At 42.1% G+C, this 26,047-nt stretch overlaps 3 protein-coding genes across 4 annotated transcripts; 1 reads left to right on the top strand and 2 right to left on the bottom strand.

Annotated features, from left to right (window-relative positions):
• Nucleotides 1-96: 96 nt before the first annotated feature.
• kgd4 (alpha-ketoglutarate dehydrogenase subunit 4) lies at nt 97-2,164 on the bottom strand. The gene is made up of 4 exons (XM_026322562.1): nt 2,086-2,164; nt 1,225-1,288; nt 722-927; nt 97-544 (listed from the first exon to the last, which is right to left on the bottom strand). Exons 1-4 carry the CDS (start codon nt 2,137-2,139, stop codon nt 527-529), a joined length of 342 nt encoding a protein of 113 aa, XP_026178347.1. The 5' UTR covers nt 2,140-2,164; the 3' UTR covers nt 97-526.
• A 1,457-nt stretch (nt 2,165-3,621) lies between these two features.
• LOC113138838 (betaine--homocysteine S-methyltransferase 1) lies at nt 3,622-6,524 on the bottom strand. The gene is made up of 8 exons (XM_026321645.2): nt 6,426-6,524; nt 5,925-6,057; nt 5,670-5,782; nt 5,267-5,458; nt 5,029-5,176; nt 4,531-4,713; nt 4,145-4,373; nt 3,622-4,011 (listed from the first exon to the last, which is right to left on the bottom strand). Exons 1-8 carry the CDS (start codon nt 6,441-6,443, stop codon nt 3,834-3,836), a joined length of 1,194 nt encoding a protein of 397 aa, XP_026177430.1. The 5' UTR covers nt 6,444-6,524; the 3' UTR covers nt 3,622-3,833.
• An 8,398-nt stretch (nt 6,525-14,922) lies between these two features.
• Nucleotides 14,923-25,625, top strand: LOC113138357 (LHFPL tetraspan subfamily member 2a protein-like). Of its 2 annotated transcripts, none has more exons than XM_026320702.1 (3): nt 14,923-15,060; nt 22,852-23,577; nt 24,223-25,625. In XM_026320702.1, exons 2-3 carry the CDS (start codon nt 23,166-23,168, stop codon nt 24,477-24,479), a joined length of 669 nt encoding a protein of 222 aa, XP_026176487.1. In that variant the 5' UTR covers nt 14,923-15,060; nt 22,852-23,165; the 3' UTR covers nt 24,480-25,625. The 2 variants fall into 2 exon arrangements, with proteins under 2 accessions (XP_026176487.1, XP_026176486.1); XM_026320701.1 differs by having other exon boundaries at nt 14,923-15,116.
• The last annotated feature ends 422 nt before the right edge of the window (nt 25,626-26,047 follow it).

The following is a 26,047-nucleotide window of genomic DNA, read 5'->3' as shown; positions in this document are numbered from 1 at the left end:
TCATCTGTTGGAAGACAACAGTGACCTGTTATTGTAAATGTCCTTATCTCGTGCTGGGTATATGTATCTACATCAAGCATGATAAGAACACCACAGTCAAAATGCAATATTTTTTAATCATGTAAATCGAGCAGTTCACATAAACTCAACACAGTTTGACTACGTACTATTGCAATGTGATATCCCTCATCTCTTAAGCTCTGTTTAGACTAAAACAGATCAGTTTATGAAAAAAAAAAAAACTCCCAGGAATTTTCTTTGGATTTTGAAGTGGTGGAAATGCGACTGAACCTCAAGGAAATTAAAAGACAAAATTACAAATAAGAGAAATGTTGAGCTGTTATGATGTTAAAAAAAATCATGTTTTAACAAAAACAAGATCCCAAACATCTAAAAAATAAACATCTATACATTTTAACAGGATTCATGTAACATTTTATTCTACATCAGGTGTCATGGCATTAGGTTGTCATGTGCTGAGGAAAAGATCTCCAACAGATAAGGACTTTGGCTGCAGTGATTCGTGTCACTCTGGTCCACCACGCTGTAGTAAAGAAAACACAAAAGCAAAAATGTAGACATGTTTCTTCCAATGAAAAACCCCTAAAACATGACACTGCACTCTCTCTAAGTAGGCCAGCTTTAATTATGTATATATTTTCATTTCAACTTTTTCAGACCTTTACTTTCTGATACGTAGGTGGTCAGTTCTACCGCTCACCTGGATATATTCCATTTCGTCCACCGTCAGCGGTCTCCTGCGGTACCTTGCAGGGAGTAACTGAATAGATCCCAGGGTGTCTGGGGTGCCAGGGATTGGGGTTACAGGTACATGAGGTCTTGCTAAAGGAGGCGGAGCTGGAGCAGAGCTCGAAGTGTTGTGTTGTGGAAGGTTAACTACTAACAACGTTTTCAATGCTTCTTGGACTAGAAAAGAAAAAACTCACTTTTAATTAAATGTCAGTCAAGAGATGCTGATGCAAAATAAAGAAAAAAGTCCTTAAGGTTTCATTATATTGTTATATGTAATATAAATGCATATTGTTGTATAAGATATATTGAAGTGGGAAAAAATAGTTCAGTTGTTTAAGGGACATTGATCAATTCAGCATAGAAAGAGTAAACACACCAGAAAATGCCAGTAACATCACCAAGAGATGTTTATAAGGGTGGTTTCCATTTAGGTGGACTGAGCCGAACATTATTCATTCTCTTCGTACTCACCATTGGGCCTGGGGAGGCCCTGCCTGTTGGGGAACTTGATCAGAGGAGCATGAGGTCGAACAGCCTGCAAATGCACACGTGAAAGTAAACAGCTGTATGTTACTTCAGACCTGAAAACATATAGAACAGTGGAGGTGGCATTCAAAACAACTTGTCTTTATAGAATAATATTACTCAGGATAATTTATACACCTGACAAACAAGTATTTGATCTTAAGTCCTGCCAGCACAGCGTGTGAATTACCTGGGACCCACAGGTACAACACTATGAGGCCTTCAGAAAACAAAAAAGGCAAAATATCCTAGTCCTACAACATTATATACAAAAAAATATTTGCTGTGTATTTCTGTTGCACACTAATGATCACATTTTTGGATGTCGGGCCAAAACAACAAACTAGAGGACGCAACACTGGCCTGGAAAACCAACTAATTCAACTAATTAAAAAAAAATAAAGAAAAGTTGAAAGACAATAATTATTAGATATAAGCCTGTCAATGTGTCAGAAACACCATCACTGGGCAAATGAACACAATTATTTCTAACACCTATCTCAGTCTGAGCTAATAAACAACGTATCACACTAAGCTGCAGTCTGGACTAACCCTAACTAACCAACAACGCAGCAAAACAGCGGAAAAAACCCTCAAGCCTGTTTTTTAATTCGACAGAAATGGACATAATGTGTGTTTAGTCTTCAACAAGGACATCAACAAGGGTATGACGGTGTGTGTCACCCCAAAAGGCCTCCCCTCTATCAGCGTCAAAGCATCCGGAACAACAGAAACGTCACATTTTACTTTCTAATGTTTGTCCCATGCAGAAATGTGAAGTCTTTAAATCCTCGGGACTAATGTTACCTGAATAACTCGAGCAGTAGGCGCTGCCATTTTGGAGCTGACTTTGCTCCCCATGATGACCTCACAGCTTTACTTCCGGTAGAAAATTAAAAAAATAACTCTTCACAGAGAAACACCACAAGGTGGCGCTGTCACTTATTATAACAGTGACGCGTGCCAGTTTAACATGGAATAGATATCCGCGATGCATTTATGACCTGTCACAACTGTGATTACTTATATCTGCTACTACAGTTGTGACTTTCTCATTGACCTGAATGGGGAGAGTAAGAAAAAGCCCATTAAAGATAACTGATTCTAATTAGTTACAGTTCTGACTAGTCATAAACACATGACAGATATCTAAATGTGAATCCTGTCCACTTCTTTCATTATATAAACCATAATAGACTTAAATTAGCCTTATTTTTTTTTTACCTCTAGCTGTGTGTTCATAAAGGGTCAATACAGGTCATACAAAAAACAGACCTGAACCCACCCAGGTCCAGTAAGACTCCAAAGTCTTTTATCCCTGATCAAACAATTACATGGCAACAATATTGGTAAGTCAAAATGTTATTCTAGGGCAGGGGTGTCCAATCCTTGTCCTCAAGAGCCCCTGTCCTGCTTCTTTTTCAACTATCCCTGCCTTACACTCTTCTGTTTACCTGGATCAGGTGTGTTCAGCAAATCAGAAGCTGGAGGATACCATTCCACTTTGTCTTCCCTCACTTCCACCCTCATCTGAGATGGTATCTTCCAGCTTCTGACAGGGATAGTTGAAAAAGAAGCAGGACAGTGGCCCTCGAGGACCAGGATTGGACACCCCTGTTCCAGGGCAAAGACAAGACCACATGGCCAATGGTTGACCACTAAAAGACTAGAAAAGTAGCAGAGATCTTCTCAATAAGAAGATGAGTCGCCAGCAGGAAACTCACCGTGTGTTTTTAATACCGTGTACATAAATTTAAACCATGGATCTCTCACTGTGCATTGGATGAATAACTTGGACGTTCATTCTCTTTCAGTGTCAGGGCCGTATCCGTTTGTGGCTGGGCCCATAGTAACATCCATTATACATAGCGGTGTTATTTCATTTATTAGTCTCGTTCCCAGGCATTTATTGTTGTTATATACTGTGTTTGCTCCAGTGCAGCTCCAGCTCAACTGAACTATGTCCAATCTTTGCCTCAGTGCAACTTTGTCAAGTATGTGGGCCACGATATCACTGATAACACTGCCATCTGCTGGATGCCAGATTTATTACAAAACTCTCCAAAGCCCTGTACTTCTCCTGCTTTAACCAGACTATGGAGGTAAGTGTGCTGTTTTATGCTGCAGCCTGATGGGGAGGCTATAAATAATGAAAATTATAACCATAACTGCTACACATATCAATAACATAGGCCTAATGAGTTACTGTCACTTTGAAGGGTCTTGAAGCTTTGCTCTAGTTGGATGTTTAGGTCTAAATTTGTTCACACATAATGATTCTCTCCACAGCTGTCACATGTCTACAGATGATACAATACAGACACACTCATCCACAGACAGACATGACATCTCAACGCTCTCAAGTAACTTTTATTGGATCTTATGAAACAAGCTGCTCAGGGTCATGGAAAACAAAAAGGTCCGGATCTTAACATGGGTCGGCTCCTCACTAGTGAGACTTCCCCCGGCACAAAAGTGTTTACTGATGGTGCTGCACGCCACTGTGCAGCTGTTTCCCTCTGCTGTGCTCTGAGATATGAAGATGACAGAATGACTTAGTGGCTGCTTGACCTATTGAACAGCTGTTTGAGTTGGTCCTGAGAGGTGGCCTCCTTCTGCTGCATGAGATCAGTGTGGCCCTTGGTAACACCCCAGTGATCAGGGGCAGACATGGAGGGACACAGGGGACGACCAGAGGCTGGCTTCAGGTTCTCCCAGTAGTCCTGACGGGCTCTAAAACAGATAGATATGTAGGAATACATGTGTCAGTTAGTACCTACGGGTTCCTCTATCTCATCTTAGTTACTCTGAGCCATATTTATGGTGTTCAACAACATGTTAATGAATTTTAAAAGCTGCTTCTGACCTGGCTCTGACCCAGGGCTTGGTGTGCATCCCCAGACCAGCACCCCAGGCGCCATGTTTCTCTGAAGCAGCTGGGAGGAAGCCTCTCTCAGGACCCAGCTCCTCTGCCACAGCCCTGATGTGATATGGTTCGAATCCACAGCAGCCCCCGATGTAGCGGATGCCGGCTTTGTAGGCCTCTCTGGCGTACTTGTGCATGTCCCAGCGGGTCAGGATCCTGGGCTCCAGACCTGTAGAAGATTCATTTTTATACTTATCTGATTGAAGGTTGGTTGTCTGTACTATAATGCAGTTCACTAGCTGAGAAAACACTACTTCATGTATAATTTTATACATGCTTGTATTCACTGAATGGTAACACTGAAATGCGAAAGAGTATATTTTTACTGAAGGGAAATTCTGGCAGATCGATGAATCCCTGACAGCTGCAGTCAGGGGTGTGATACGCCAGGGGCTGCACCATGTAGTGAGCCTTCAGTCTAGCCTTCTCCACTCCCTCCTTCATCATCTTGACTGTTTTTACGCAGGTCAAGGGGTCAAAGTGGCAATTTACTCCAACAATCTGGGCACCTACAGAAGAACATACATTGCTGTGAGCAGAAAAAGGACACAAGTAGAAGAGACAATACAAACTGTGATTTCTAGTGGTTGCAGGGGCTGAGTTGAATCTATAAGACAATTTCTCTCATTTATTTTTCTTCATTTTAGGGGAAATATTTTGGCACTGGTGACTCGCCACAATAACTACTGAACTCAGCAGTAGGCTGAATTATTTCAGCTAGAACAGATTTGTCATTTCTTATGTCTGTATCTACAAATCTTGTCTCGATCTCGGGACCAATAGCAAGTTTTGCTCATGGTTATATTAAAGGATGTTATGCTTACCGGCGTTGACCAGTCTGACAGCACACTCTGCAGGTGGGACGCCATGCATGTCTCCCTCTGGTCCGATACACAGAGTAACGGCAACTGGCTTCCCTGTTTCTTTCAGCACCTCCACAGCCCAAGTGGCCTCTTCCACATGTTCAAAGTACTGCAAAACAGAAACATCAGCACACGGTCAAGCCATGTTCCTTTGAATGTGTAAGGCATAAAGAAACCTGAAATGATATCCAAAGGCTACCTCAGCAATCAGGAAGTCCACATTTTTCTTGATGAACACATCCATCTGTTTCTTGAAGATGGCCTTCACCTCTCTCTCACTCTTGCAGCTGAGGTAGGATGGGGTCTGAGACACTCCTCCAGCAACTAGAGCATCACCCTCATTGGCAACCTCACGGGCTAAATCGCAGGCAGCCTCGTTGATCTGAGCTCCCTGCACAAATTATGGAAAAAGTGGAATTTGAGTTTACTAGTTTACAGAAAGTGTTAATGACCATTACATCAACATTGTTTACATTGTGATACATAAATAAAAAAATAGTTTTGAGTCATTTTCATTGCTGTTTTAAACGTGCACATAACATTTACCTGCTGAATATTTTGATCATGCCTATAAAACTGGAGTAAAGTCCCTTTAAACTTACAGTGAAGGTAAGTTTGTTGCCTCTGTTCTCCAGTTTATCATCACTTGCATAGAAGGTGAAGGTCTGCATGACATTGGACCCAGCCCTCAGAAACTCCCTATGCAGCTGCCGCACTGAAAATCATTGGAAATTGCATCATAATGCAGGCACACTACCAAATACCAAATTAGAACTGTGGTACCTGCTGTAATACACAAAGAAACGCAATTTTCATGGAAAGCTTGAAAATGGCTTTTTGTTGACAAAGATTCTCACCTGCATCGGGGTGCTCTATAGCAGCTTCAGGGGTCCAGGGGCCGGCCTTCACATAGCCTCTCTTCTCCAGGGCAAAAACAAAACCTCCATCTCCGATCACAAGCTCTCCAGCATCAAGACGCTCCAAGATTCCCTGTGATAATAGTCCACTGTAGATTGACTGTTTGCTAAAATATAACTAATTGAAGTATGAACACTTCAAAGTTATTTAGAGATTAAAATTCAGGTTTTCTTCAGAGTATTTTTTTTAAGTCACTTTCTATAAACATATATTTGTCAGTCTCATGTGCCCAGGAACAGTTTCAGTAATCAGGTAAATGTGACATGACATGTCAGCTGTGCAGAAGATGCAGTGGGAATACTATAGTTCTTTGCCCGGAATACACACTCTACAAAAGCACTACTATACATATGCAGTACTCAGATAAAGCTAAGCCTCTCTGAATGGCTAGTTAGAATCCTTTGAATATCCATGAGGATATTCTTCAGGCTGACACTTACCTTCTTTGTTGGCGACATAATCCTGCAGCTGTGTGGACCCCGAGTGGTCGGATTTTGAGAGGCTGAAGTGACATTAGAATGGGCCCGGGCCACTATAAGTCTGTCTGAAGTAGGGGAGGGGTCCAAGCAAGAGCTGTTCTGATTGGCAAGAGGTGAGTTACATAACTGCAATGTTTACCCCTTCTCTTCTCCTCTCACTGAATGACAGTATTGTGAGTGTGTGTTACTACTTTGGTCAGTAATTAAGGTTTTTCATGTTTGTCTCGCTTCCTGTTGATTTGTGGATTTATGTTTATTGACCCTGAATAGATGCAGACATAAAGTCCAACATAATAGTGGGCAGTCACATTTAACAACCCAGTAAGGATTTAGGTGCAGAGTGTCAGTCTTTGTGAATTTCACACTGTTCCCTGCACATGGGATTTCACATTGGTGCCATATCCATAGCTAATTGCCACATGTCTGTTTGGACATTGTGCAAGTCAGCCTGGATCACAAATCAATGAAGACGGCATGGGTTGCAACAGTCACGTCAAGTAACTCAGGGAAATGTGCACCACAGACTGCATGAGTTTGGCTCTGGTGTTGATCTCAGTGATCACGCAGTTTCCTACAAATGAACCTCACTGGTAAAATGTTCATACATGTTTGTAAGCTCTTAGTTAACCATCCTGATCACAAAAACCAAATCCTTCAGGTGTTTGCCTTCTGCATGTGACCACTGTCTGACACAACTGGGGCCCACACATGTGCAGTGTACTCATATAGCCACAACCTGAAAACCCCTAAAGCGATAAGCTCGTGTTACGCACAGCTGTCCAATTTTTGTGTGTCTGGAGACCCAGGACTGATAAGACTGGTCATGCTTCCAGCTTTAAACCCCAGTGCAATGTGTGGCTACTGAGTATCATCTATATGTTGTGGTTCTGATTTTAGCTTCTCATAACAGAACAGAAACATGTGTAGCCTGTAAAACTCTTGTATTTAATTCTGGGCCATGCAAAGAAGCTAGGCTGTATATTGCTGCAACAATTAATCAATTAAATGATTCACTGACTGACAAAGTAAATCATTCATTGCTTTGATTATCAGCTCATTTTTTAAGTTCTTTTTCAAGTGAAAAATGCCAGAAAAACAAACAGTTTCAGCTTTGCCATTGTGAACATTTGCTGTTTAAACGTGTCCTACACTAAAGGAAACTCAGTGTCTTAAGGCTTTGTATTATTGGTTGGATCAAACCGCCAAAAATTCTGAACTTCCCACTGTAATAATAAAGTTTCTTTTGTCCTATTTCCTATTTTATCTTATATAAATAAGCACAGGTTAATTCATATTATTAATAACCATTGGTTGCCCCTCCATTTTATCTTGAATGGCAGAAACTGATATAACCCTAGATTTAAAAACCACTATTGCATGCAGGTCATTGTATTTATCCAGGTTATCCATTAACACCTTCTCTCCGGCTTACAGTGTTCATTAGTGCATTTGTTATTTCCATGCACTGCACATTGACACACATTAAAAGATGAACAAACATAAGCACAGATATGGGGATATTGACCTTAAGCAGAGCGATGGTGTGTAGTTCATCTCTGGGACTATCCAGATACAGGGGGATTGTTACAGACTGTCCTCCCTTAGGTGTTCACCAACAGAGTCAAAGTTCTGAAAAATAGCTCACCATGGGATTTCATCAGCTTGTATCATAGATTGTAGATTGGTGGCCCATCATTGGTGGCCCTGGGTAGTTAAAATCCTTATTTAAGATCCCTGTACTAACCCAGCAGCTTTGTGCCATGTCATTACAAGTCTAGCTCCACCTCCCGTCTTAGTCTGACACTGACTATTGTTTCTGGCAGCGTTAACATTATGGTGACAACACTCCTACAGTGACTGCATCCCGCCACAAAAATGCAATACGCAATCCCACTGTAATTGTTATTTATTTATGAGCTATGTTTAGGTGTTTTCTCTTATTTCCAGGCAGAGAAAGGCTTCACCACCTCCTGGCTGCAGCTTCATGTTTGAAAGATGTGACAATAGTGTTAACTTTAAAGTGATGAGAAGGCGGTGACTGTACTATTCATTGACTGGGCAAAGCAGTTTCTTCTCATAACGTTTAATGCTTAAATATTGTCCTGGTTGTATTTAGAGATGACTGGACTGTTTACTGTAAGGCCAAGTTGTTTCACTTGCAGGGGCAGCAGCTATGAAAAGGATCCCTCTGACCTTATTCCATTGAGCAGCTTTCAAATGCACACTGTCTACATGTTTGTGAATCTTTGCAAGCATGTGTATTTCTGTGTATAGGCAGAAATAGCTCAGATGCATCAAATGTCACTGAACTGGCAGATTTCAATGCAGCAGATCTCAGTGGAGGGGACCTCAAATTCCAAGTGCATACTAGAACCACTACATTGTGTTTACTAACCTAATGGCTCTTAACAAGCAGAAAAAGGGATCCAAAAATCTTGGAATGCTTTTGTTCATTGACTCCATTTGTGCTCATCCTCCCATCCTGGGATCTGGCTTGAAGGGGCGAGGACTGTGAGTGGGACTGGCTGGGAATTTTAGACATGAGAGTGGAGGAAGAGGGTGCACTACACTGCAGGTTTGCAACCTTACTGTGAGGAAATAGCCTGGACTGACATAGATAAAGTTGTGGTCAACCACCGGCTCAAGAACTGATAAAGTGTGGGTTTTTTCCAAAAATCAGGTGGCAACAGAGTTAGAACACCCCAAACTGTGAGTCTTTATATGAGATTATGTTTTTGCTTTGTAATCTGTATTATGAGTTTTCAGTAGTGGTAATGCTGTTGTTGCTGTATTATTGGTAATCTTATCCAATTTTCACTCTGTGGCTACACATGTAATTACACATTGCACATGTTTCTGTTCAAAGTTTATGTGTGTGTGTGTTGAGAACATGTACACATGTACTGAATGCAGTGAAAGAATGTGTAACAGAGGCCTCTTGATGTCTCTTCTCCCTCTGTTCCTCACACATGTTCTGTTTTCTCTGTTGCTTTAGTCTCTCGTCCCCCTGTGCCGCTGCAGCCCCCTGTTCACCTCCACCCCTTCCTCTGGGCCAATCACAGCTCAAGCTAAAGCAGCCGCTGCTGAAACTGTCTATTCTTTGTGGATTTGTAGGCCACAGAAAGATTGATAGGCAGAACTGATGTGTTTCTTAACCCTCATATGTTGCATGAGCCCAGAAATAGAATCTGGTTACACTCATCCTGACCAACTTAAATTAAAAAAATATATATAATGCAATACTACTTTCAAACACTAGAGGCCACAATAACACACTTTCTCCAGTAAAGCCTGAGTATATAAGTAGAGAAGCATAACAGAGCAGATGTTTGCAGATGTCCCTGAATGATATGAATATGAATATGAATTGTATGTCAATGATATGTCAAACTATTTTCTGCTGTTCAAACAATGGATTTGATTTCATGGTTAGTTCTCTCCACCTCCACAATCTAAACACCAGATAAAGGAATATAACAGTGTTCATCCCTTTGTGCACTGAAGCTGCACCTTACCAAGACGCATTTTCCCTTCAGTTAATGAGAAATACTCAGACAAATGTGCTTCTGTAAAGATCTCAGCTGTGTCAGCAATATCAAGGGATATATTTTTCACTGTTGAGAACAGAACAGTGAAAAAATGTTTTAATGTGCACAGGTGCAGACACTAAAAGGAAAGAACAACACAAAAGGACCTAAACAGAAACAGGCAGGCACTCAGAAATCGGTGTGCTTCAAACTCAGCGCTCTTCTTCACTGCCCAATACTTTATGTATTCCTTCCACTTTCCCCACATCTACTCCCTCTCTTTTTATTCTACATCTATTTGTCACCCACTTACATAACAATCAGTAGTAAGAAACCCAGTCAATGTTAAATGTCTTTGGCACATCCACTGCAGTGGACAACAGAGATTCATTTGGTGCATCCAGCTACAGTCGACGCTTCACAAAAGGGGAATGTAAATTTTGTGACCCGATTAAAGTGAAAGAGAGGGATAGTTTAAACCAAGCAACTTATCCTTCATTGTGATAAAACAGAACTTTTCATTACTTAGCCTAGTTCTTTTTATTAGCCCTTGGTGAGAAGACACTGTAAATATATAGAACTATATTGTGTAAAATTACTCCTCTCGGGTTGCACGGTCTGACTCTCCTAACTCTTCTGGAGAATGAACAGCTCCAGCCTACCTTTACTTCAAAGTACATAAAAACTAATCAGTACAGGAGAATATATCACCTTGGACTAAAATCCTAGACCTTAGCTCTTATATGAAGACGTGATCCCGAAACACAGAATACTGTATCTCCATCCATGTGTATGTTTTCTGTGTTTTAAATCAGGAACAATAAGCAGACTTAGAATTATAAAAATCAAATTCCTGAGGAGTTGCCTCCTTCAACAGTCAGAGTGAGGTAGCTGGTGTATGTCGTCTGTCTTTTGTTTGTTAGCAACCACATATTTTCCAAACACAGTTTATGAAGACACCTGCGTCCAAGAGTTCTATTTATTTTGGCAAAACAAACAGCCGTGCAGAACTGTTGATACGAGTTGGGCTGTAATGCTTAATATGATTTTATGGGAATGAGTCAGGAGATGCTGGAGTGTTTGAGCTCATTCTTCACGTCAGTATGTTGATTAATATGTTAGGATTAGAAGAACTGGGTTTGTCAGACAAATAATATTTTCAGAGTTAAAGTACTTGTCAAGCTAATTGTGAGCCAAAGTCCTGTGCAAAATCACCATATAAGATTAACTGTGGTTTGTGTTTGTGTGCAGATGTGCAGGTACAAAGACCCAGAGCATTTTCTTTCCATGTTCAGCATGTCCCAGCAACGCCTGTTTGCTTTGTTTGGATGATCTAACTAATCTATTATATTCGTCTTTGCTGTGTTTATGTGGTCTGCAGTCACAGCTACGCCATAGCTTTTTCCTGTGTTCTTCATGTGATCTCATCTCTAACATCAAACTGTATACTGCTGGGAAATCCCCAAAAAACAAAAACGTAAATGATGGAGACTTGTTTTCTAAACGCCTGGTGTCTGACCACACTGTTTACCTCACTGGACTGAAACATGTTAAGCCCTAATTAAGTGGATTCTTTCTTCAAAGACTGGCAGCGTGTGTGGGAGACAGAGCGGGTCACCTCTTAGGTATTGGGACCTACAACTGAACAGCTTTCGTCATTATGGTTTCTTGGTGTTAATTCTACACAGTCGTGATACCTGAGGTTAATAACAGGTTCATTAGCAGCAAGCACATTGCTGTCAGCTGCTCTGGAACAGGAAGACGTGGAAGTATGGGTTTTTCACTGAAAACATTTCTCAGATTCAAAACAAAGCAGCCGAGAGCCATGAGCAGGAATCAGAACAACAGTTCAGTTCTGAGCTGTAGAACCAAAACAGTGAGCTGGAAGACACCAAACATGAGAAAGAGAGCAACCGAGGGGAGCTGCAGACTCGGATGATAATTTTCTGTGGGTGTGTGGAGAGGAGGCCCCAGGGAAGACCCAGGACACGCTGGAGGGACTATGTCATCGGCTGGCCTGGGAACGTCTCAAGCTGGAGAAGAGCTGGAGGAAGTGTCCAGGGAAAAGGAAGTCTGGGCATCCGTGGTTAGACCGCTGCCCCCGCGACCTTGCCCCGGATAAGCAGAAGATCAATGGATGGTTTGTGAATATGAAAGAACCCCTGCACATACTGTATGTAAACGATCTGAAACTATTGATCTATTGGTTGTAAAACATTGGTTATAGGAGCAGTACAGTAAGAGTCAGGGGTGATCTGATTCCCGTTACATACCTTGTGTATAACAAAGGCTGGAGGATGTTTAGGTTTTTGGTCTTAAAACATATCTCCTTAGAAACTATAGCTAAACAAGTGGAGGCTGTGGTCTTTGGTTGCACTATTTGCTTGGTGACTGTTCTGCCTCAGCTTGACTATGACCTCACAGCCATTTCACCAACTTTAATTAGACGAGGCCACGGCACATCTGGGAAGTTTGTTTTATGTTCCAAAAGTTCAATAATATATTCTTCAAATGTAAACGAATATATTTAGTATGAACATTCACTACAGCTAAAAAAATACTCAGTCATTTCCAATTAATTGTTCACACATATAAACAAAACGTCTTGGTGGCTGCTGCTTCTTTTCAGAAACATAGACACTTATATATATTTGTGTTAAATGTGGAACGTGATTTATCTACTGCTAGTTTTAGAATCAGTGCAGCTCTATTTAAGAAGCCTTACTGAAATGAACACAAATACACCAGCCCTTCTTTTCACACATGCACACTAATCGGCACACACATAAACCAGGAATGGCATCATGGCATCATTTCTACTGTGTGTTCCCACAGCGACTAACCAGCAAACCCAGTCATCTCTCCCAGTGTCTCTTACATCTCGTCTGCTAAGACTCTTCCTGGTTTAGAGTCTGGACCATGACAACCACACTCATCTATTTACAGATTTTTCTGCCTCCCACATTGTTCTCACCAAGATGACACACACACACACACACACACACAGGGATCTGGTGTGGAAAAAGGAAGTCCTGAAGGCTGGTTTGACCACATGACACAGTGGCTTGGCAGAGGAGACAATCAGCAGAGAATGAAGTCTGAGGCCGGGAAGATTGTCAGCAGGGCAGCCTGAAAGGTCTGCACTTATCAAACTCCCACTCCAGCATCTCAGAGAGGAAATGAGAGCTGGTGTTAACAGGTTGGGGAGAAAAGTTGCTGTTTTTTAGGTTTAATGAGAAACAAACAAGCAAACAAAAAACACACAAACAGAAACAGCATGCAGTAGGAACGCAGTAAATACCAGTGTGGCTGCAAACACTGCAAATTATAGGGGCCACCAAGAAAAAAAATCATAATTTCATACACATCAGAAGTGCCACAGATCAGTGGTCACAAGTAATGCTTATCTTTTATGGGATATGTGATAATATTCCACAAAAAAAAAAAAAAAAAATTACAGGAAGAGCTTCACCATATTTTTACCGCAGGGACATTTGAGCATATTGCAAAATTGTTTTATAATTTTGTCCCTCCAAAGTATCCACCACTCTACCGGCTGAACATGTTTACTAGAATTAGATGCATTTTCTCTGTCAGAATACCTTAAAAAGAGACAGAAGACATGACGCTGAACATGTGTCCCCATAAAAACAAGGCGCGGGAATCCCTCCATCAGATTACTTCTCAAAACCTGAGAAAAGAGACATCCCATGAATACTCTCTAATACTTTCCATGTTGACACTCAAGTACTCACAACAGAATTGTGCATAATCTATACAGAATTCCTCTAATAATCAATCGCTGTCACCATTTATATTTCTTTCAGGTCACACAGTCCATTAGGACATACATCTGTCATCAGTCATCAGTGTGACGGGCTCCTCTCGGTTGTTCCACTGACCGCTGTGGAACATGTACGGTTCCTGTCTGAGTGAGAACAGAGGAAAGAACGGGGCCCGGTCTCAACAGGAGGGGTCACAGCATGCAGAGGGAGGCTTCTGATCTGAAACCTTTTCTGGAGCCTTCCATGGAGAAAACAGACGAATGACTTAGTGCTGTCTGGTGAAACAACACAGGGCTGGAGACACTGCTGTCACCACCAGTAATCACAGCTGTCAATCAAAGTTATGTCTTAAGCATTCCTGAAGCAATTTTAAATAAACTCTCAATCCTTTAGTTAGTTAGTTTGACATTTTGGAAAGGATGCCTTTTCACATGTTTGCAGATTCTGATGAGATTATTAATTCTCATTATTCTCATGTCTGTCTGCTGAATCAGAAGCTATGGATAGCAGCTTAGCTTAGCACAACCACAATAGCAAATAGGAAATAACTAAATTCCCCCACCAGCTAATCAACAATTTCTTTAATCTCCACAAAAGTGGATGTAATGTGTCAGACTATTTCTCGATGGATTGTGACTCGTTTATCTCAGTACTGGAGTGATACTATGCCACAATGTCCATTATTATTCTGAGCTTTATAGGTCAAAGCATGATATGAATGTTGTTTTTTTTTTACTTCCAGGACTCAAGTGGTCTTCAGGGAATCAAGTTTTAATCTAATTAGCGTTAATCAATATTTGTGTTGAACACTAGAGTTGATATTTTGCTTGGTAATAACATGTAGGATAATATTCCATCACAAATTAAACTCAATTATTTCTAATTAGGAGAACATGACCTGATTTTGAGTGACAGCGCTCCCATAAACTACACAAAGAACAAAAACAAAACAAAAAGAAAACCAGAATAAATCAGCTTTATTGGACTTTAGGGGCAGAGGGATCCATGAACTCGGCATCATCTTTCACCTCCACAACTCGTCTTCTTCTTTGGCTTTGACAAGGGCAGAGGGGGCAGGGAACAGGAGGGGGGGCAGAGAGGGCGACGTCAGAGGGGTAAGTGGGATGGCTTTGTCTGAGGGAGAAGGAAAAGGGAGGAACGTCCCGAAGAAAGTGGCTTCAGTGAATGAGCGTTTTGGAAAGCGAGGCTGCACAGGGAACCGAACCAGCGTCTCAAAAGAAAGAACAGCTTCTTCACTGCGCCTGTCAGATCTCTGCGCTTCCCGTAAGTAGAAGACAACGCAACAGGGACGCGGAATGTCGCCGACCCTTTTTAATGCGGTTAGTTCATTTCTAGCTCTCATTGACACAAAGTGCTGCGGGAGTTTGAATGGTGAGATTTTAAGGTTGTGTATGTCTTTAAGCTGAGATGTGAGTTACAGCTGGTTCTAGCACTTCGCGTGTTCAGGTACAACATCTGGTAGCAGTTGGACATCGCAGCACTATTAGAGGAAGCCCAACTGCTTATTATACTGAACTTATTTTTATAGTTTTTATTCCTTAGTCTCTCACACATGGTCATCCCTGCTCTCCCCTGCTCTTTCCACCACAACCCCATGTCCTTGAAGTGGAGGAGGTCTGTGTATGTGCAAGCCACCCATGGAGCTCTCCGCCTGAATCACACTGCAGCCAGAGGGGAAGAAGTACTACATCATAAACTAAACAAATCTGCAGTGTTTATTCTAGCGGAGTTCAATGACAAGCTGAACAAAAAAAAAATGATGAGAGGAGGGTACCACCTTTATTTTTCAGCTCACCGCTGGGCTTCTCAAATGAGTGATCTATCCTAAAACAACACTGACAGTGTTACAAGTCAACATTTCTGATGTGCAACAAATTCCAGGACATATTTTATGATGCAGTTATGCTGCAGTTTACTTTAGTGTGACTGCCCTGACCTGCCTACTGTTCCAAGTACAAGTGCAAACTTGTTGCATGTCATCGGATGGAGCGGTGCTGATAGCAGAGTGAGACTTTTGACAGTGGTGAAAAAACAAGTTGTGTTTTGGTAAAAGGAGCCTGGCTTGTGATTGTTATGTCATTTAATGTATGGCAGCAGAGAAAACAGACCCTCTTCTGGAATTTATCTCAACCTTGTATAAAAAAGTGGGTCTGGGAAGAAACAGCAGTAGAAACAACATAAACACCGTTGCTGACCAAAGGCCACTCTTCTTCACTGAATCCACTTTACTGGATAACAACTTGTAAATTGTAAACAATCCCTCCTGGATGTTTGGATGTGTAAAACTTTAGAAAGTGCCATTGCACAGCTGGATCCAAAAACTCTATACAGCTGTTTTCCTATGATAGGAAACATATAAAATCAGCGACACGCCCCTTTAAAGCAAGAACTTTTTTGTCCTTGCTTTAACTATGATTTTCAGACAACTTTTAAACGCAGTTCTCATTAGCAGCTGTCTCTCATCTTGTTCATCTCTGAATGCATCAATAACCTCCTCATCACTGCATTACCTCTCTGGTTGTGTAATATTAACTAACTTTTGGTTGTGCTGGATTACGTTTATCTCAAGTAGGTTTTTACTGTAAACCAGTGTGAAGTCATATAAATATCAGCAACTATTACTTGTTAGTTTACAGGTTAAAAACAGCCATGAGCTGTAAAGGTGACAGTGTTGAGTTCCTAAGAAAAAGAAGAGAGGAACAGTTTGTTTGGTCTGCCTTGATCTTTGTGAAATGTCAGGGTCACTGAACTGCTTTGTGTGTCTGAAACTGTGGGGCCACCACAGAGTGAGTGTGGGGAGTGAGGGGCTGCACAGATTGAATAGGTTAGGGGGCCACAAGTGGTCTGTCTTTGAGAGTGAAGAAGTGCAGCCTGGGCCAACGGTGCCTTGTCTTTGAGAGAGAAAGAGTGAGTGAGGGGAGTGAGGGGGCTGGTGTCGGTACATCTTTGTGCTGCCTTTGTTGAGTTGAGTCACACCAGATGAAGTGGGCTGATTTTATTCATGCTTTTTGGCACATACAGAAAGACACACACATGCACACACACACACACACACACACACACACACACACACACACACACACACACACACACACGCATGAGCCTGGCTGATACTCTTCTCTGGGGAAATCATGCGTTTTGATGCAATTATACACTCGATGAGTGAACACAGGCTAGCACCTTTCACAGTTCATGAGTGTGTATTTGTTTTTGCCTTTGTGCGTCAGTAAAGTGGGCTGCATTGTTTTAGCATACTGTTGGAGGGTTCCTCACTGTTGACTTGTTGTTTACATTCTGGGGTATCTTCTTGTCAGCAAAGCCTCAGACCCCACAGTTGCATTTGAAAACTGGAACTGTTAGCATTTCTTCACTACAGACGGGAACAACATTTAACAGCTTGAGTTATTTTATAATGTTTAATCTGGGTCTGTAGAATAAATCTGAACTGTTTGATGGCAGCCATTACTCACTGGCTGAAGTTATGAGATACAAGCTGTGGTAAATGCCAATCCATGGGAAACATTTTCTCGTCTTGCATGTCTTTCACTCGTTGTTTATGGAGGGCTCCAAAAGCAGTGGCTCACATGGTTATGGTTAGCAAGAAAACGTTTTTGAAGAGAGTGGCTCTGGTTGTTTCATAATATCTGGGAGGATTGAGAATGCTTCATGTAGACCAAAGAAACTGACGTTATCTCTGCGCTTTCTCCCTGTGGTGCTTTGTATGTTTTCCAGGACTCGCTCTCCTCGTTTCAATCTATAATACGAAGCCTGCTGGGAAATCAGGTGGATGCATCTCTCCCCAAGTCTACAGAATAGGTGTGACAACCCATAGTTTAGGTTACTCAAGTTCACAAATCTGCCTTTAGGACAGGAGTGGGCTAAGGGACACTGATGTGGATTTGTGGCGGTTGAACAGGTATGAATGAGCTATGACGAAAGTTTAGGAGCGCAGACTGCAGGGCATGGGTGTCTCTGTTCTGGCTGATGTGATGACACATCTGATGTTCTCATATCATGCACTACACCATGCCAACACTGAGAATCAATATCAAACCTATTGAGACATTGATAAGGGTATTTGATGATTTTCCAGTGTGTGCACACAGTGTATTGGTAACTTTTGAATATTGCATCATTCACCCACACTTTCGAAAGAGTTCAGCTCGCATACTTCCATGAAAGAGGGATATGTTTGGTCCTGCCCAGCTCTAACAGGTATCACACTAGTCTCATGGGTTTTTTGCCTGATTTATGGGGATACAGAGGGAAATTAGCTCCTTATTAGTGGCCTGTGACTTCCCTGCTATCCACATCTTGTTTGAGTAGCTGTGTAGCCCTGAAAATGGTGCATTAACCTCTTATGTGGTTTTGGTTTGAGGGCCTTCGTCCTGGCTGGTCCAGATGCATGACTAGACCAGACCATTCACAGCAGCTAAGGGAACAGATTGCCTTGGTTTGAGGTTTCTGGTTCAGGATCTGTGAGTTAAGATAAAAATTAGCTAATGGAGTCCTCCCAGCCCAGATCAAATGAGGGTCATCTGATCTGGGTGGGTGATGTTTTTTGCAGGGTCTTAATGGCTGTGTCTAACCTCCCCCTTTGGAAAACAATGTGGTCCAACTGTGCCTTAGATCTCTCAACCACCCAGTCCTTCAGTCCTCATTCACTTTCACCCTTCAGAGCAGACTACAGTGGCCAGCACTCATTACATCAGCTCTCTGGCATGCTACCAGTGCTGCTGCTGATATCTCAGACCAATTTCTCTAGATGTACAACTCTAACTCACTGCCAACTGACTGACCCACATATGTCTCCTATCCATTGCTTTGCACGGGCCTCTGAAAAGGCTCTGTCTAAAACTGATGTTATGCCTCATTAGTTGAAATTTTATTGAGCATACAGACTGCTTGGCTAACAGGTTTTTTACAACCATGCTTGTAGACCACATGGCTGGCTCTTGGTCCATGATTTGGTTTTTTTTTTTGTTTCGTTTTTTTGCAAATTCCATGACAGAAAGTCTCACAGCAGCAAGGAGACTGTTCGTATTGTCTCACTGAATTAAGGACTGGAAGATTGTGTGTAAGTTGGCTTCAGGCCTTTACTACATGCACACAGTCTGGTGTGGCAGGTGTGGTTTCTGTCAGGACAGACGGACACTATGGGAATGAGCAGGTCCAGATCAGATGCTGAACCACGTTACTGCTGATCAGCTTTCATCTTGTAGCGTATCTGCTAGATCATCAGTCAAGCTCAGCATCTCAGAGGAGACATGAAAGTCATAAGACTCCCTGGTCTGTCAGTGTTGGTGATATCCATGACAGAGACTCCACAGGCACATGGAGAGCTCCAGTAACAAAGATCTGTCAGGTTGAAGATACATATCTATCAAAAGTGAGTGGGAGGCAGAGACCTCTCACACACAGTGCCTTGATCGCTGGGTAAAGAATAAGTCACCATGAGAGTCTGATGTGCTGTGAAGTGTAAAATAGTCCTCCCTCAGCACTCCCATAAACACACAGAAAGTCTAGACCTTACCAATGAAGTACTGGTCGAGCACTTTCACAGAAATCTGCTGAAAATCTAGCAAAGAGACAAAAAATATTCATCAGAATCAGCATATAGTGACCTCTCTGCACGCTTTATGACACTGCAGCACACACACTTTGGGACTGTACATTATACAGTGTCTGCCTGGAGTTACACAGATACAAACCAATGCTCATCATCTTACATGATGTGTTATACATGAAGAGATTTCCTGCACAAGGTGCCTCCTGACTGCCTTCACAAGGTATGTTTAGGCGCCATCCCTGTAGTTCAAAGCGGCGGAGCTGCTAATTTGTGGGCATTGTAGTCTTAACAGACAGAACCATGGCTGGCCGGGTTGGACTATAATCAGCTGCAAACAGACTCCACAGAGAAACTAAAATTGTAGCCTGGGTGGCTGAAAACAACATTTCATACAAACAAACATGCACACATTCACTAGCCTATATACCATGATGTGTGCATAGTTAGATCCATATTTGAATGCATATCTTAATTCAGAGTGCACACTACCTGTCTCTATTGTGACGGTTGCTAAAAATAGTGCTAGCCATGTGAAACTATTGTAACTACTGCAGAATGGAAAGTGTGATAACAATAAAACACACTATTGCAGGGAGGAGGCCTGGAATAAACTCATAGACTATAATAGAAAACACTCCAAACTGTCCCTAAACACATAAACACATTTCAAGTAACTGTTTATACTACACTCTGGCTTTTTCTTACAACTGTCATTCTCTGGAAATAGAATCACAAATACAGACATCCCTTTTATAGTTTTTGCCAAAATCTATGTGAGGGCTGATAGTTTAGGCTGAAGGCAGATAGCTTGACAGATCATCCTCGTAATGCATGACTGTGCTGCAGAGGCGGTTGGACAGACACTGATGCTTCCTGTTTATTGCTGTCATTTCCTTTTTGGCTGATAACAAATAACATTGTTCCGCAATCTTTATACTGTTACTGTAATTTCACTCAGCTCAGTTGTAACTGAAATGCACTGTCTTGAGTTTATCCTCAAGCAAAGTAATTATATATGCACGGTTTATTTAGGCTCAGGGCTCACACAATCTCTAATTAAGGATGCCAAATTGTAGTATTGAAAATAAAACAAATTTTAAGCTGCGACATTCCTCTGAAACGCTGCTAAAGCAAAGTAGATAGAAAGTAGATAGAAAGATAAATTTGAATGTTACTGATAGGCATCATTTCCAAATTCAAGACAAAGCAGACCTGTGCACCAACTGGAAAAAAACAGAAAAAAACATCCACTATCACAGAGCTGCCATGAAGTGAAGACACAACTGAATCCTGCTGAGGTGAATCAGACCCGTATCTTAAGTGTTTGAACTCTCATACCTGCTCGTCACATGTTGTGAAAATGTTGTGACTTTGTTTTTATGACCCAGTTCTGCTGGTTTCTGACTTCAGATGAGTGAGTGAGACAGTTCAGCTGCAAGAGGGAAGTGTCAGAAGTGCTTTGAACTGACTCAGCTCAGGTCAGACAAGATACAACATTAATGTTCATTCCTTACAGATGTGGTGGAATGATTTACCATCCGAAATGGAGAATGGCAGAGAGGTCATGGCATTTGTAACCCAACACTGTGCTTGTTCCCCTCAGGGCATCCGAGTAACTTACAACTCCTCTTTTCTGTTTTTGTGCTGGAGCTTTCATCACCGGTGAAATGGCACCTTTAGCAATAATTAGAGTAATAACATGATAGAACAGTCCAGTCTTCTCGGTTTAACAAGCCTGCCTTCACTTTTATGTGAAAGTCAGGAATCTGTTAGACTGAGGTAAAGCTTGTTTTATTGGCCACCTCATAACTGGTACAGACTGGAGTCTTTTACCCACATGACAGAAAACAAAAAACTGATTTATATTCCCAGATTCTGAGATACCAGTGTCTGAGATTTCTTAGTGGAGGTGCATGAAGTTTTGGGGTTGGAAGTGAAGGTTTGGTAAATCACTTAAATGCAACTTGTTCTACTTGTCTAAAGAAATTATGACACGAGTTTAGTCCAACGTGGTTGTACGGATTCAGAATAGTGGATTCACACATTGAACTTTTAAAATATATTTCCTGCCCATGTTTTAGAATTTCTCAGTGCTTCAAAATGTCGTTCTGGCGTTGTGTTGTTTAATGGCTGCGTACTCCAGCTGGACAGCCAATCAACCAAACAGAGCTTTGTAATAGAGACATCGTTTCCCACACAGAACCAGAGAAAACGCTAAAATTGAAAAATGGCAGCAAGAATGGATGAAATAAATCTGACTGTACAGATTGAAGTTGACTGGTAAGTTAGCTGCTGGACTGCTACAATAGATTCCTTCTTGACTAAAAATGATGCAGATGTGACCAACACTTCCTGCTAGTCATAAATTAGACATATTTTCTGTAATTTGGGTGAATAGACCCTTTAAACTCTTCATGACATTTTTGGATGGAATACACAGACCTGGGACTACGAAGCCTCCTCCTGACTCCACTGTTGCCATTCCCCAAAGACGACCATGCTGCGTTCAAACCAGATCCAACATATTTTCCTGTGTGTATCATAACACTGGATCGTGACATCAGGGGACCTCTGAGAAACCTCCCGTGAGGCCAGAGTGGTCACAGCAACTAAATCATAAGACAGCAACAGTATCACAATCGTTTTGGACCCACACACAAACGCTGGAAAATGCAATTAAGCTTTTGACTCACAGACACACTGTAGATACACATTCAAACGCAAGACTGGGCGGATTGCTTTGAAAATGTCATCTGTTACAAGTTATTGGTAATCAAATTTTGATTGCTGTTGAATAAAGAATAAAGACGTACATGTTTTGCTGCAGCATCAATAACAACAATAAAATGCAACAACAAAGCCAATAACAACTCCCTCTGATTTATTGCATTTATCCAGGCTGGAATCGAAACGGAGAACTGAATGATATAGCGCCAGCTGACATCGTGTGCGTGCTTGCCGCAGCAGTCAAGATCTGGCATGTGGTCCTGTGTGTTACTGTTGAATGTGGCGTGCTGTAACAGCTCTGCACTCATCTGTGTTGACAGCTGCCCAGTGGCAAAACACACAAGGCTCCTGTCATTTTGTAGATAAAATCAAACCCAGAAAGGCCCAGCGGGCAGGACTGAAATGACGGCAGCTTTTTTTGCTTTGTGCGTGTGATTCCTCATGACAGCTTCAACAGACATCTGGAAGCGTTGCTCACGGTTTACTCACAGATGGCCGATAGTGAATCTGAAGGGGCACTCTTTGGGAAGATAACTGGTGAACAAGGGTCAATTTGATGACAGTGGTACGAACTGGACATCCTGTGAGACTCCCAGCAAACACATGGGAGTGTTATGATTCATAGTGTATGGGAAATTAGTTTCTGCTCACTCTTCCTATACTGCATCCCTCTTCTAAAAGCATACAACAGTTACTCTCACTTCTCATGTATACAGACTCTGCATATTTCTGACGCTGATGTGTCTCCTTGTCTGTAGGTGTGTTTATAGACTGTACTATGGCTGTGGGAAGCTGCGTCAAAGCACTCTAGCTGTTTGGAAATGACCAGGACTTGACCTAACCTCAAAGAAGAAGAAGGGGAAGCAAAGAAGAAAGACTTGTGAGAGGAGGGAAAACATCTGCTCGGACAGGATAACATCAGTAGCTCGAGTGGATTTGACCAAGGAACCTACTGGACTTTTCTTTTTGTAAGAAAAGGAACTAAAACTGAAATACCAGTGCTCTGAACTTTAAAGATCTTCAAGAGTTTGGATTTTTTTTAAATCACTGGTTGTTAGAAAGAGTTACCGCCATGTGCCATGTTATTGTAACATGCCGCTCAATGCTCTGGACACTGCTCAGTATTGTGGTGGCCTTTGCTGAGCTCATTGCCTTCATGAGTCCTGATTGGTTGCTGGGATTCCCTCGGTCAGACTCCAGTGCGAGCGGAGCCGGTGTAGACTCCAGGGAATACAGGCCCTCCCTTGGCCTATACAGCCGCTGCCTCATGATCGGGGCCCGGGGAGTAGGGGTGAGCTGCGGCCCCTACGCTAAGACATTTACAGAAGTGGCCAGTGGCTTTTGGCAGGCGGCCATGCTGTTTCTGGCCGCAGGTACTTTAGTCCTAGGCTGCGTGGCCTGTATCTCCATCTTCAGCCTGTGTTTTCAGAGCATCCTGAAGAAGAGCATATTCAACATCTGTGGTCTACTCCAGGCTATTGCAGGTCAGACGTCTTTCTCTTTATTTGTGAATAAAGGTGTGTGTGTTCGAACGTGTCTAGCTCAAAAAAGGTGGACAACTAATGGTGAACTGTGGAAACATTAGGGACAATTATGGAATTTGGATCCTCTGAACAGTATGTTCTGCTCATAGACATACTCTATGGGTTGAACAGGTACTGTGAAGCTAATGCTAATAATATGGGAGCTGTGCCATATAGTCTATAGCGGGTACATGTGTAATAATGCCTTATGCCTTCAATTGAAACATCTGAGCTTACACATTATCTACAAGTTTCCAACATCCGGTGGTGCAGTGTCACACTTTTCCTAGTTGGAGATTGGATATTCCAGCCAAAATCATATTATTTTCATGTTTCTGTCAACACTGAGCTCCTGTAGGTGTGTTTAACAGGACAGGTGTGCCCAATAAAGAAATTTATCATGACGTGACATCAGTCAAGGGGAGGCCAAATCAGGCCTTTCCTGTCATCACAAATCAAATGCTTGACAGCTGGAGAATAAATGTATTCTTCCCCAGAGCTGAGTCATCATGTTCCCAGCTGCACTGTGGTCTGTTTGTACTTTCTGCCCTGATGTTTATGTGGCTGTGTCTAAACGCCTCGTCTCGTCTTCTGCTCTGTCTCCAGGCCTGTTGCTGATGGTGGGCCTCATGCTGTACCCTGCAGGATGGGGTTCAGAGAAGGTGATCAGCTACTGTGGCCCCGAGGCCTCGCCTTTCAGACCGGCTCAGTGTTCACTCGGGTGGGCGTTCTACGCAGCAACAGGAGGAACGCTGGCAACCTTCCTGTGCGCTGTTTTGTCTGCACAGGCCGAGATCGCCACCTCCAGTGACAAAGTTCAAGAGGAGATCGAGGAGGGCAAGAGTCTGATCTGCCTGTTCTGAGCCCCCAGAAACCTTGGGATGTCATTTCTAGTTTAGGCTTTCTCACATGGGCACTTGTACTTCCATCTACAGCTTCAGGATAAACTGCCAAAAGTGCTGTGGTACCGCAGCAAGCTAAGGAACATGTACTCTTACAGAGAGTTTTTGACCAAGATACTGTTTAAGTGTGTTTAAGCTGCACACACACTTTACTGGAGTAGCAGGAGAAAGAAAATTGGTAGTGGATGTTTTTAACAGTGTTGCTGTGGACATTGTAACATCATTATAATGTTCATTCATCTGCAAACCTCTGAAAACCAGCAGATCTCCCCGACTGAAACACCCAACAATGCGCGGGAGTGTGTGACTGTGTGTGTTTGTGTGAGACGTTAACTGTTGAGGTTTTTAAAAGTCCATACGCTCCGGTTCTGTTGGGAAATGGGACAATAAGACTTTAGCTTTAACTTCAGACTTTCCACCTACGGGGGTTGTTGACTTCAAAGGGAGTTCCTCCTATTAAAAATGGATTGCCTGTGCGTCTGTTTCGGCTTAATAACTGATGGAGTGTGTGCAGAAAAGAAACAGATACTCACCATATGTTTACCTGTGCTAGATGTTTGAGATAGTGAGTTATTATGAGTTACCTTATGGCACACATAGAAGCATAGAGTCAAGATCTGGCTATATATAAAAATTCAGAGCGCGTCTTGCTGGATGAAAACTAAAAACTACCCTGGATCATCTATTCCCAGCTAATTGTGCTGCAGACCTCCGTCGTGGCACCTCTGGAGAACTCCTATATTCTTGAATAGCACCTGATACTGTGTTTTGCACTTGGTCCTTAATTCATTTCACTTTGCTACATATTTAATTCACCAGTGTAATTTCTGTTCAACCGTGTTCCATAAGTCACTGTAAGTGTAATATTATTGATGCTGTGCTGTTGTTCAGTGTAGGTGAGATGTGCAATACTTCAGACGTTTGTTGTGACAGTGAGTGAATCGTGACATGGGTTTGTATCGACACGTATTTCTGCTCTGTTTGTGCTTAAATGAATATGCTGACTGTCCACTGTTTTTGTTACATTAACAAAAGAGTAACAGCATCTGCGGCATGTTGTATGATGGTCCATGTAGCAGAGGTTGATATAGTTTGTATCCATAGAAACCAGGCCTTCTGTATTCAATTTAAGTGCTAACTGTATATAAACCTTTTCTTGTACTCGTTTGTCCAAGTCCCTACATTCCTCCCAAGGAAACACTGACACCTAGAGATGAAATGCAGACAACACAAAAACAGGGGATTGATGTTGTGCAGGTTGCAAGATACGTTTGACAGGCTTTAGGGAATACTGTTTTACTTCGTCAGACCTTTGAAAACACTTTCATATTACGAGTTTGACCAGTGAACTGTTTGCAACTTGTATATTTACTCTATGCAAAGGGTGACAAGGGCTGATTTTTAGAGGGCTGCAGACTGTAAAGGACTTTGAAACAGGTTTATACCACTGGTCCTAAGCAAACATCTGGTAAACATTTAGCTTTAAAAAAGTAAAAATGGCATGCCTTCAATTCATTTTGGTATAGTTT

This window comes from Mastacembelus armatus, chromosome 9, assembly GCF_900324485.2.
Source record: "Mastacembelus armatus chromosome 9, fMasArm1.2, whole genome shotgun sequence".
NCBI classification, from domain to species: domain Eukaryota; kingdom Metazoa; phylum Chordata; class Actinopteri; order Synbranchiformes; family Mastacembelidae; genus Mastacembelus; species Mastacembelus armatus.
Note: the sequence above shows the minus strand (reverse complement) of the source record. Positions and strands in the feature narration are given on the sequence as shown.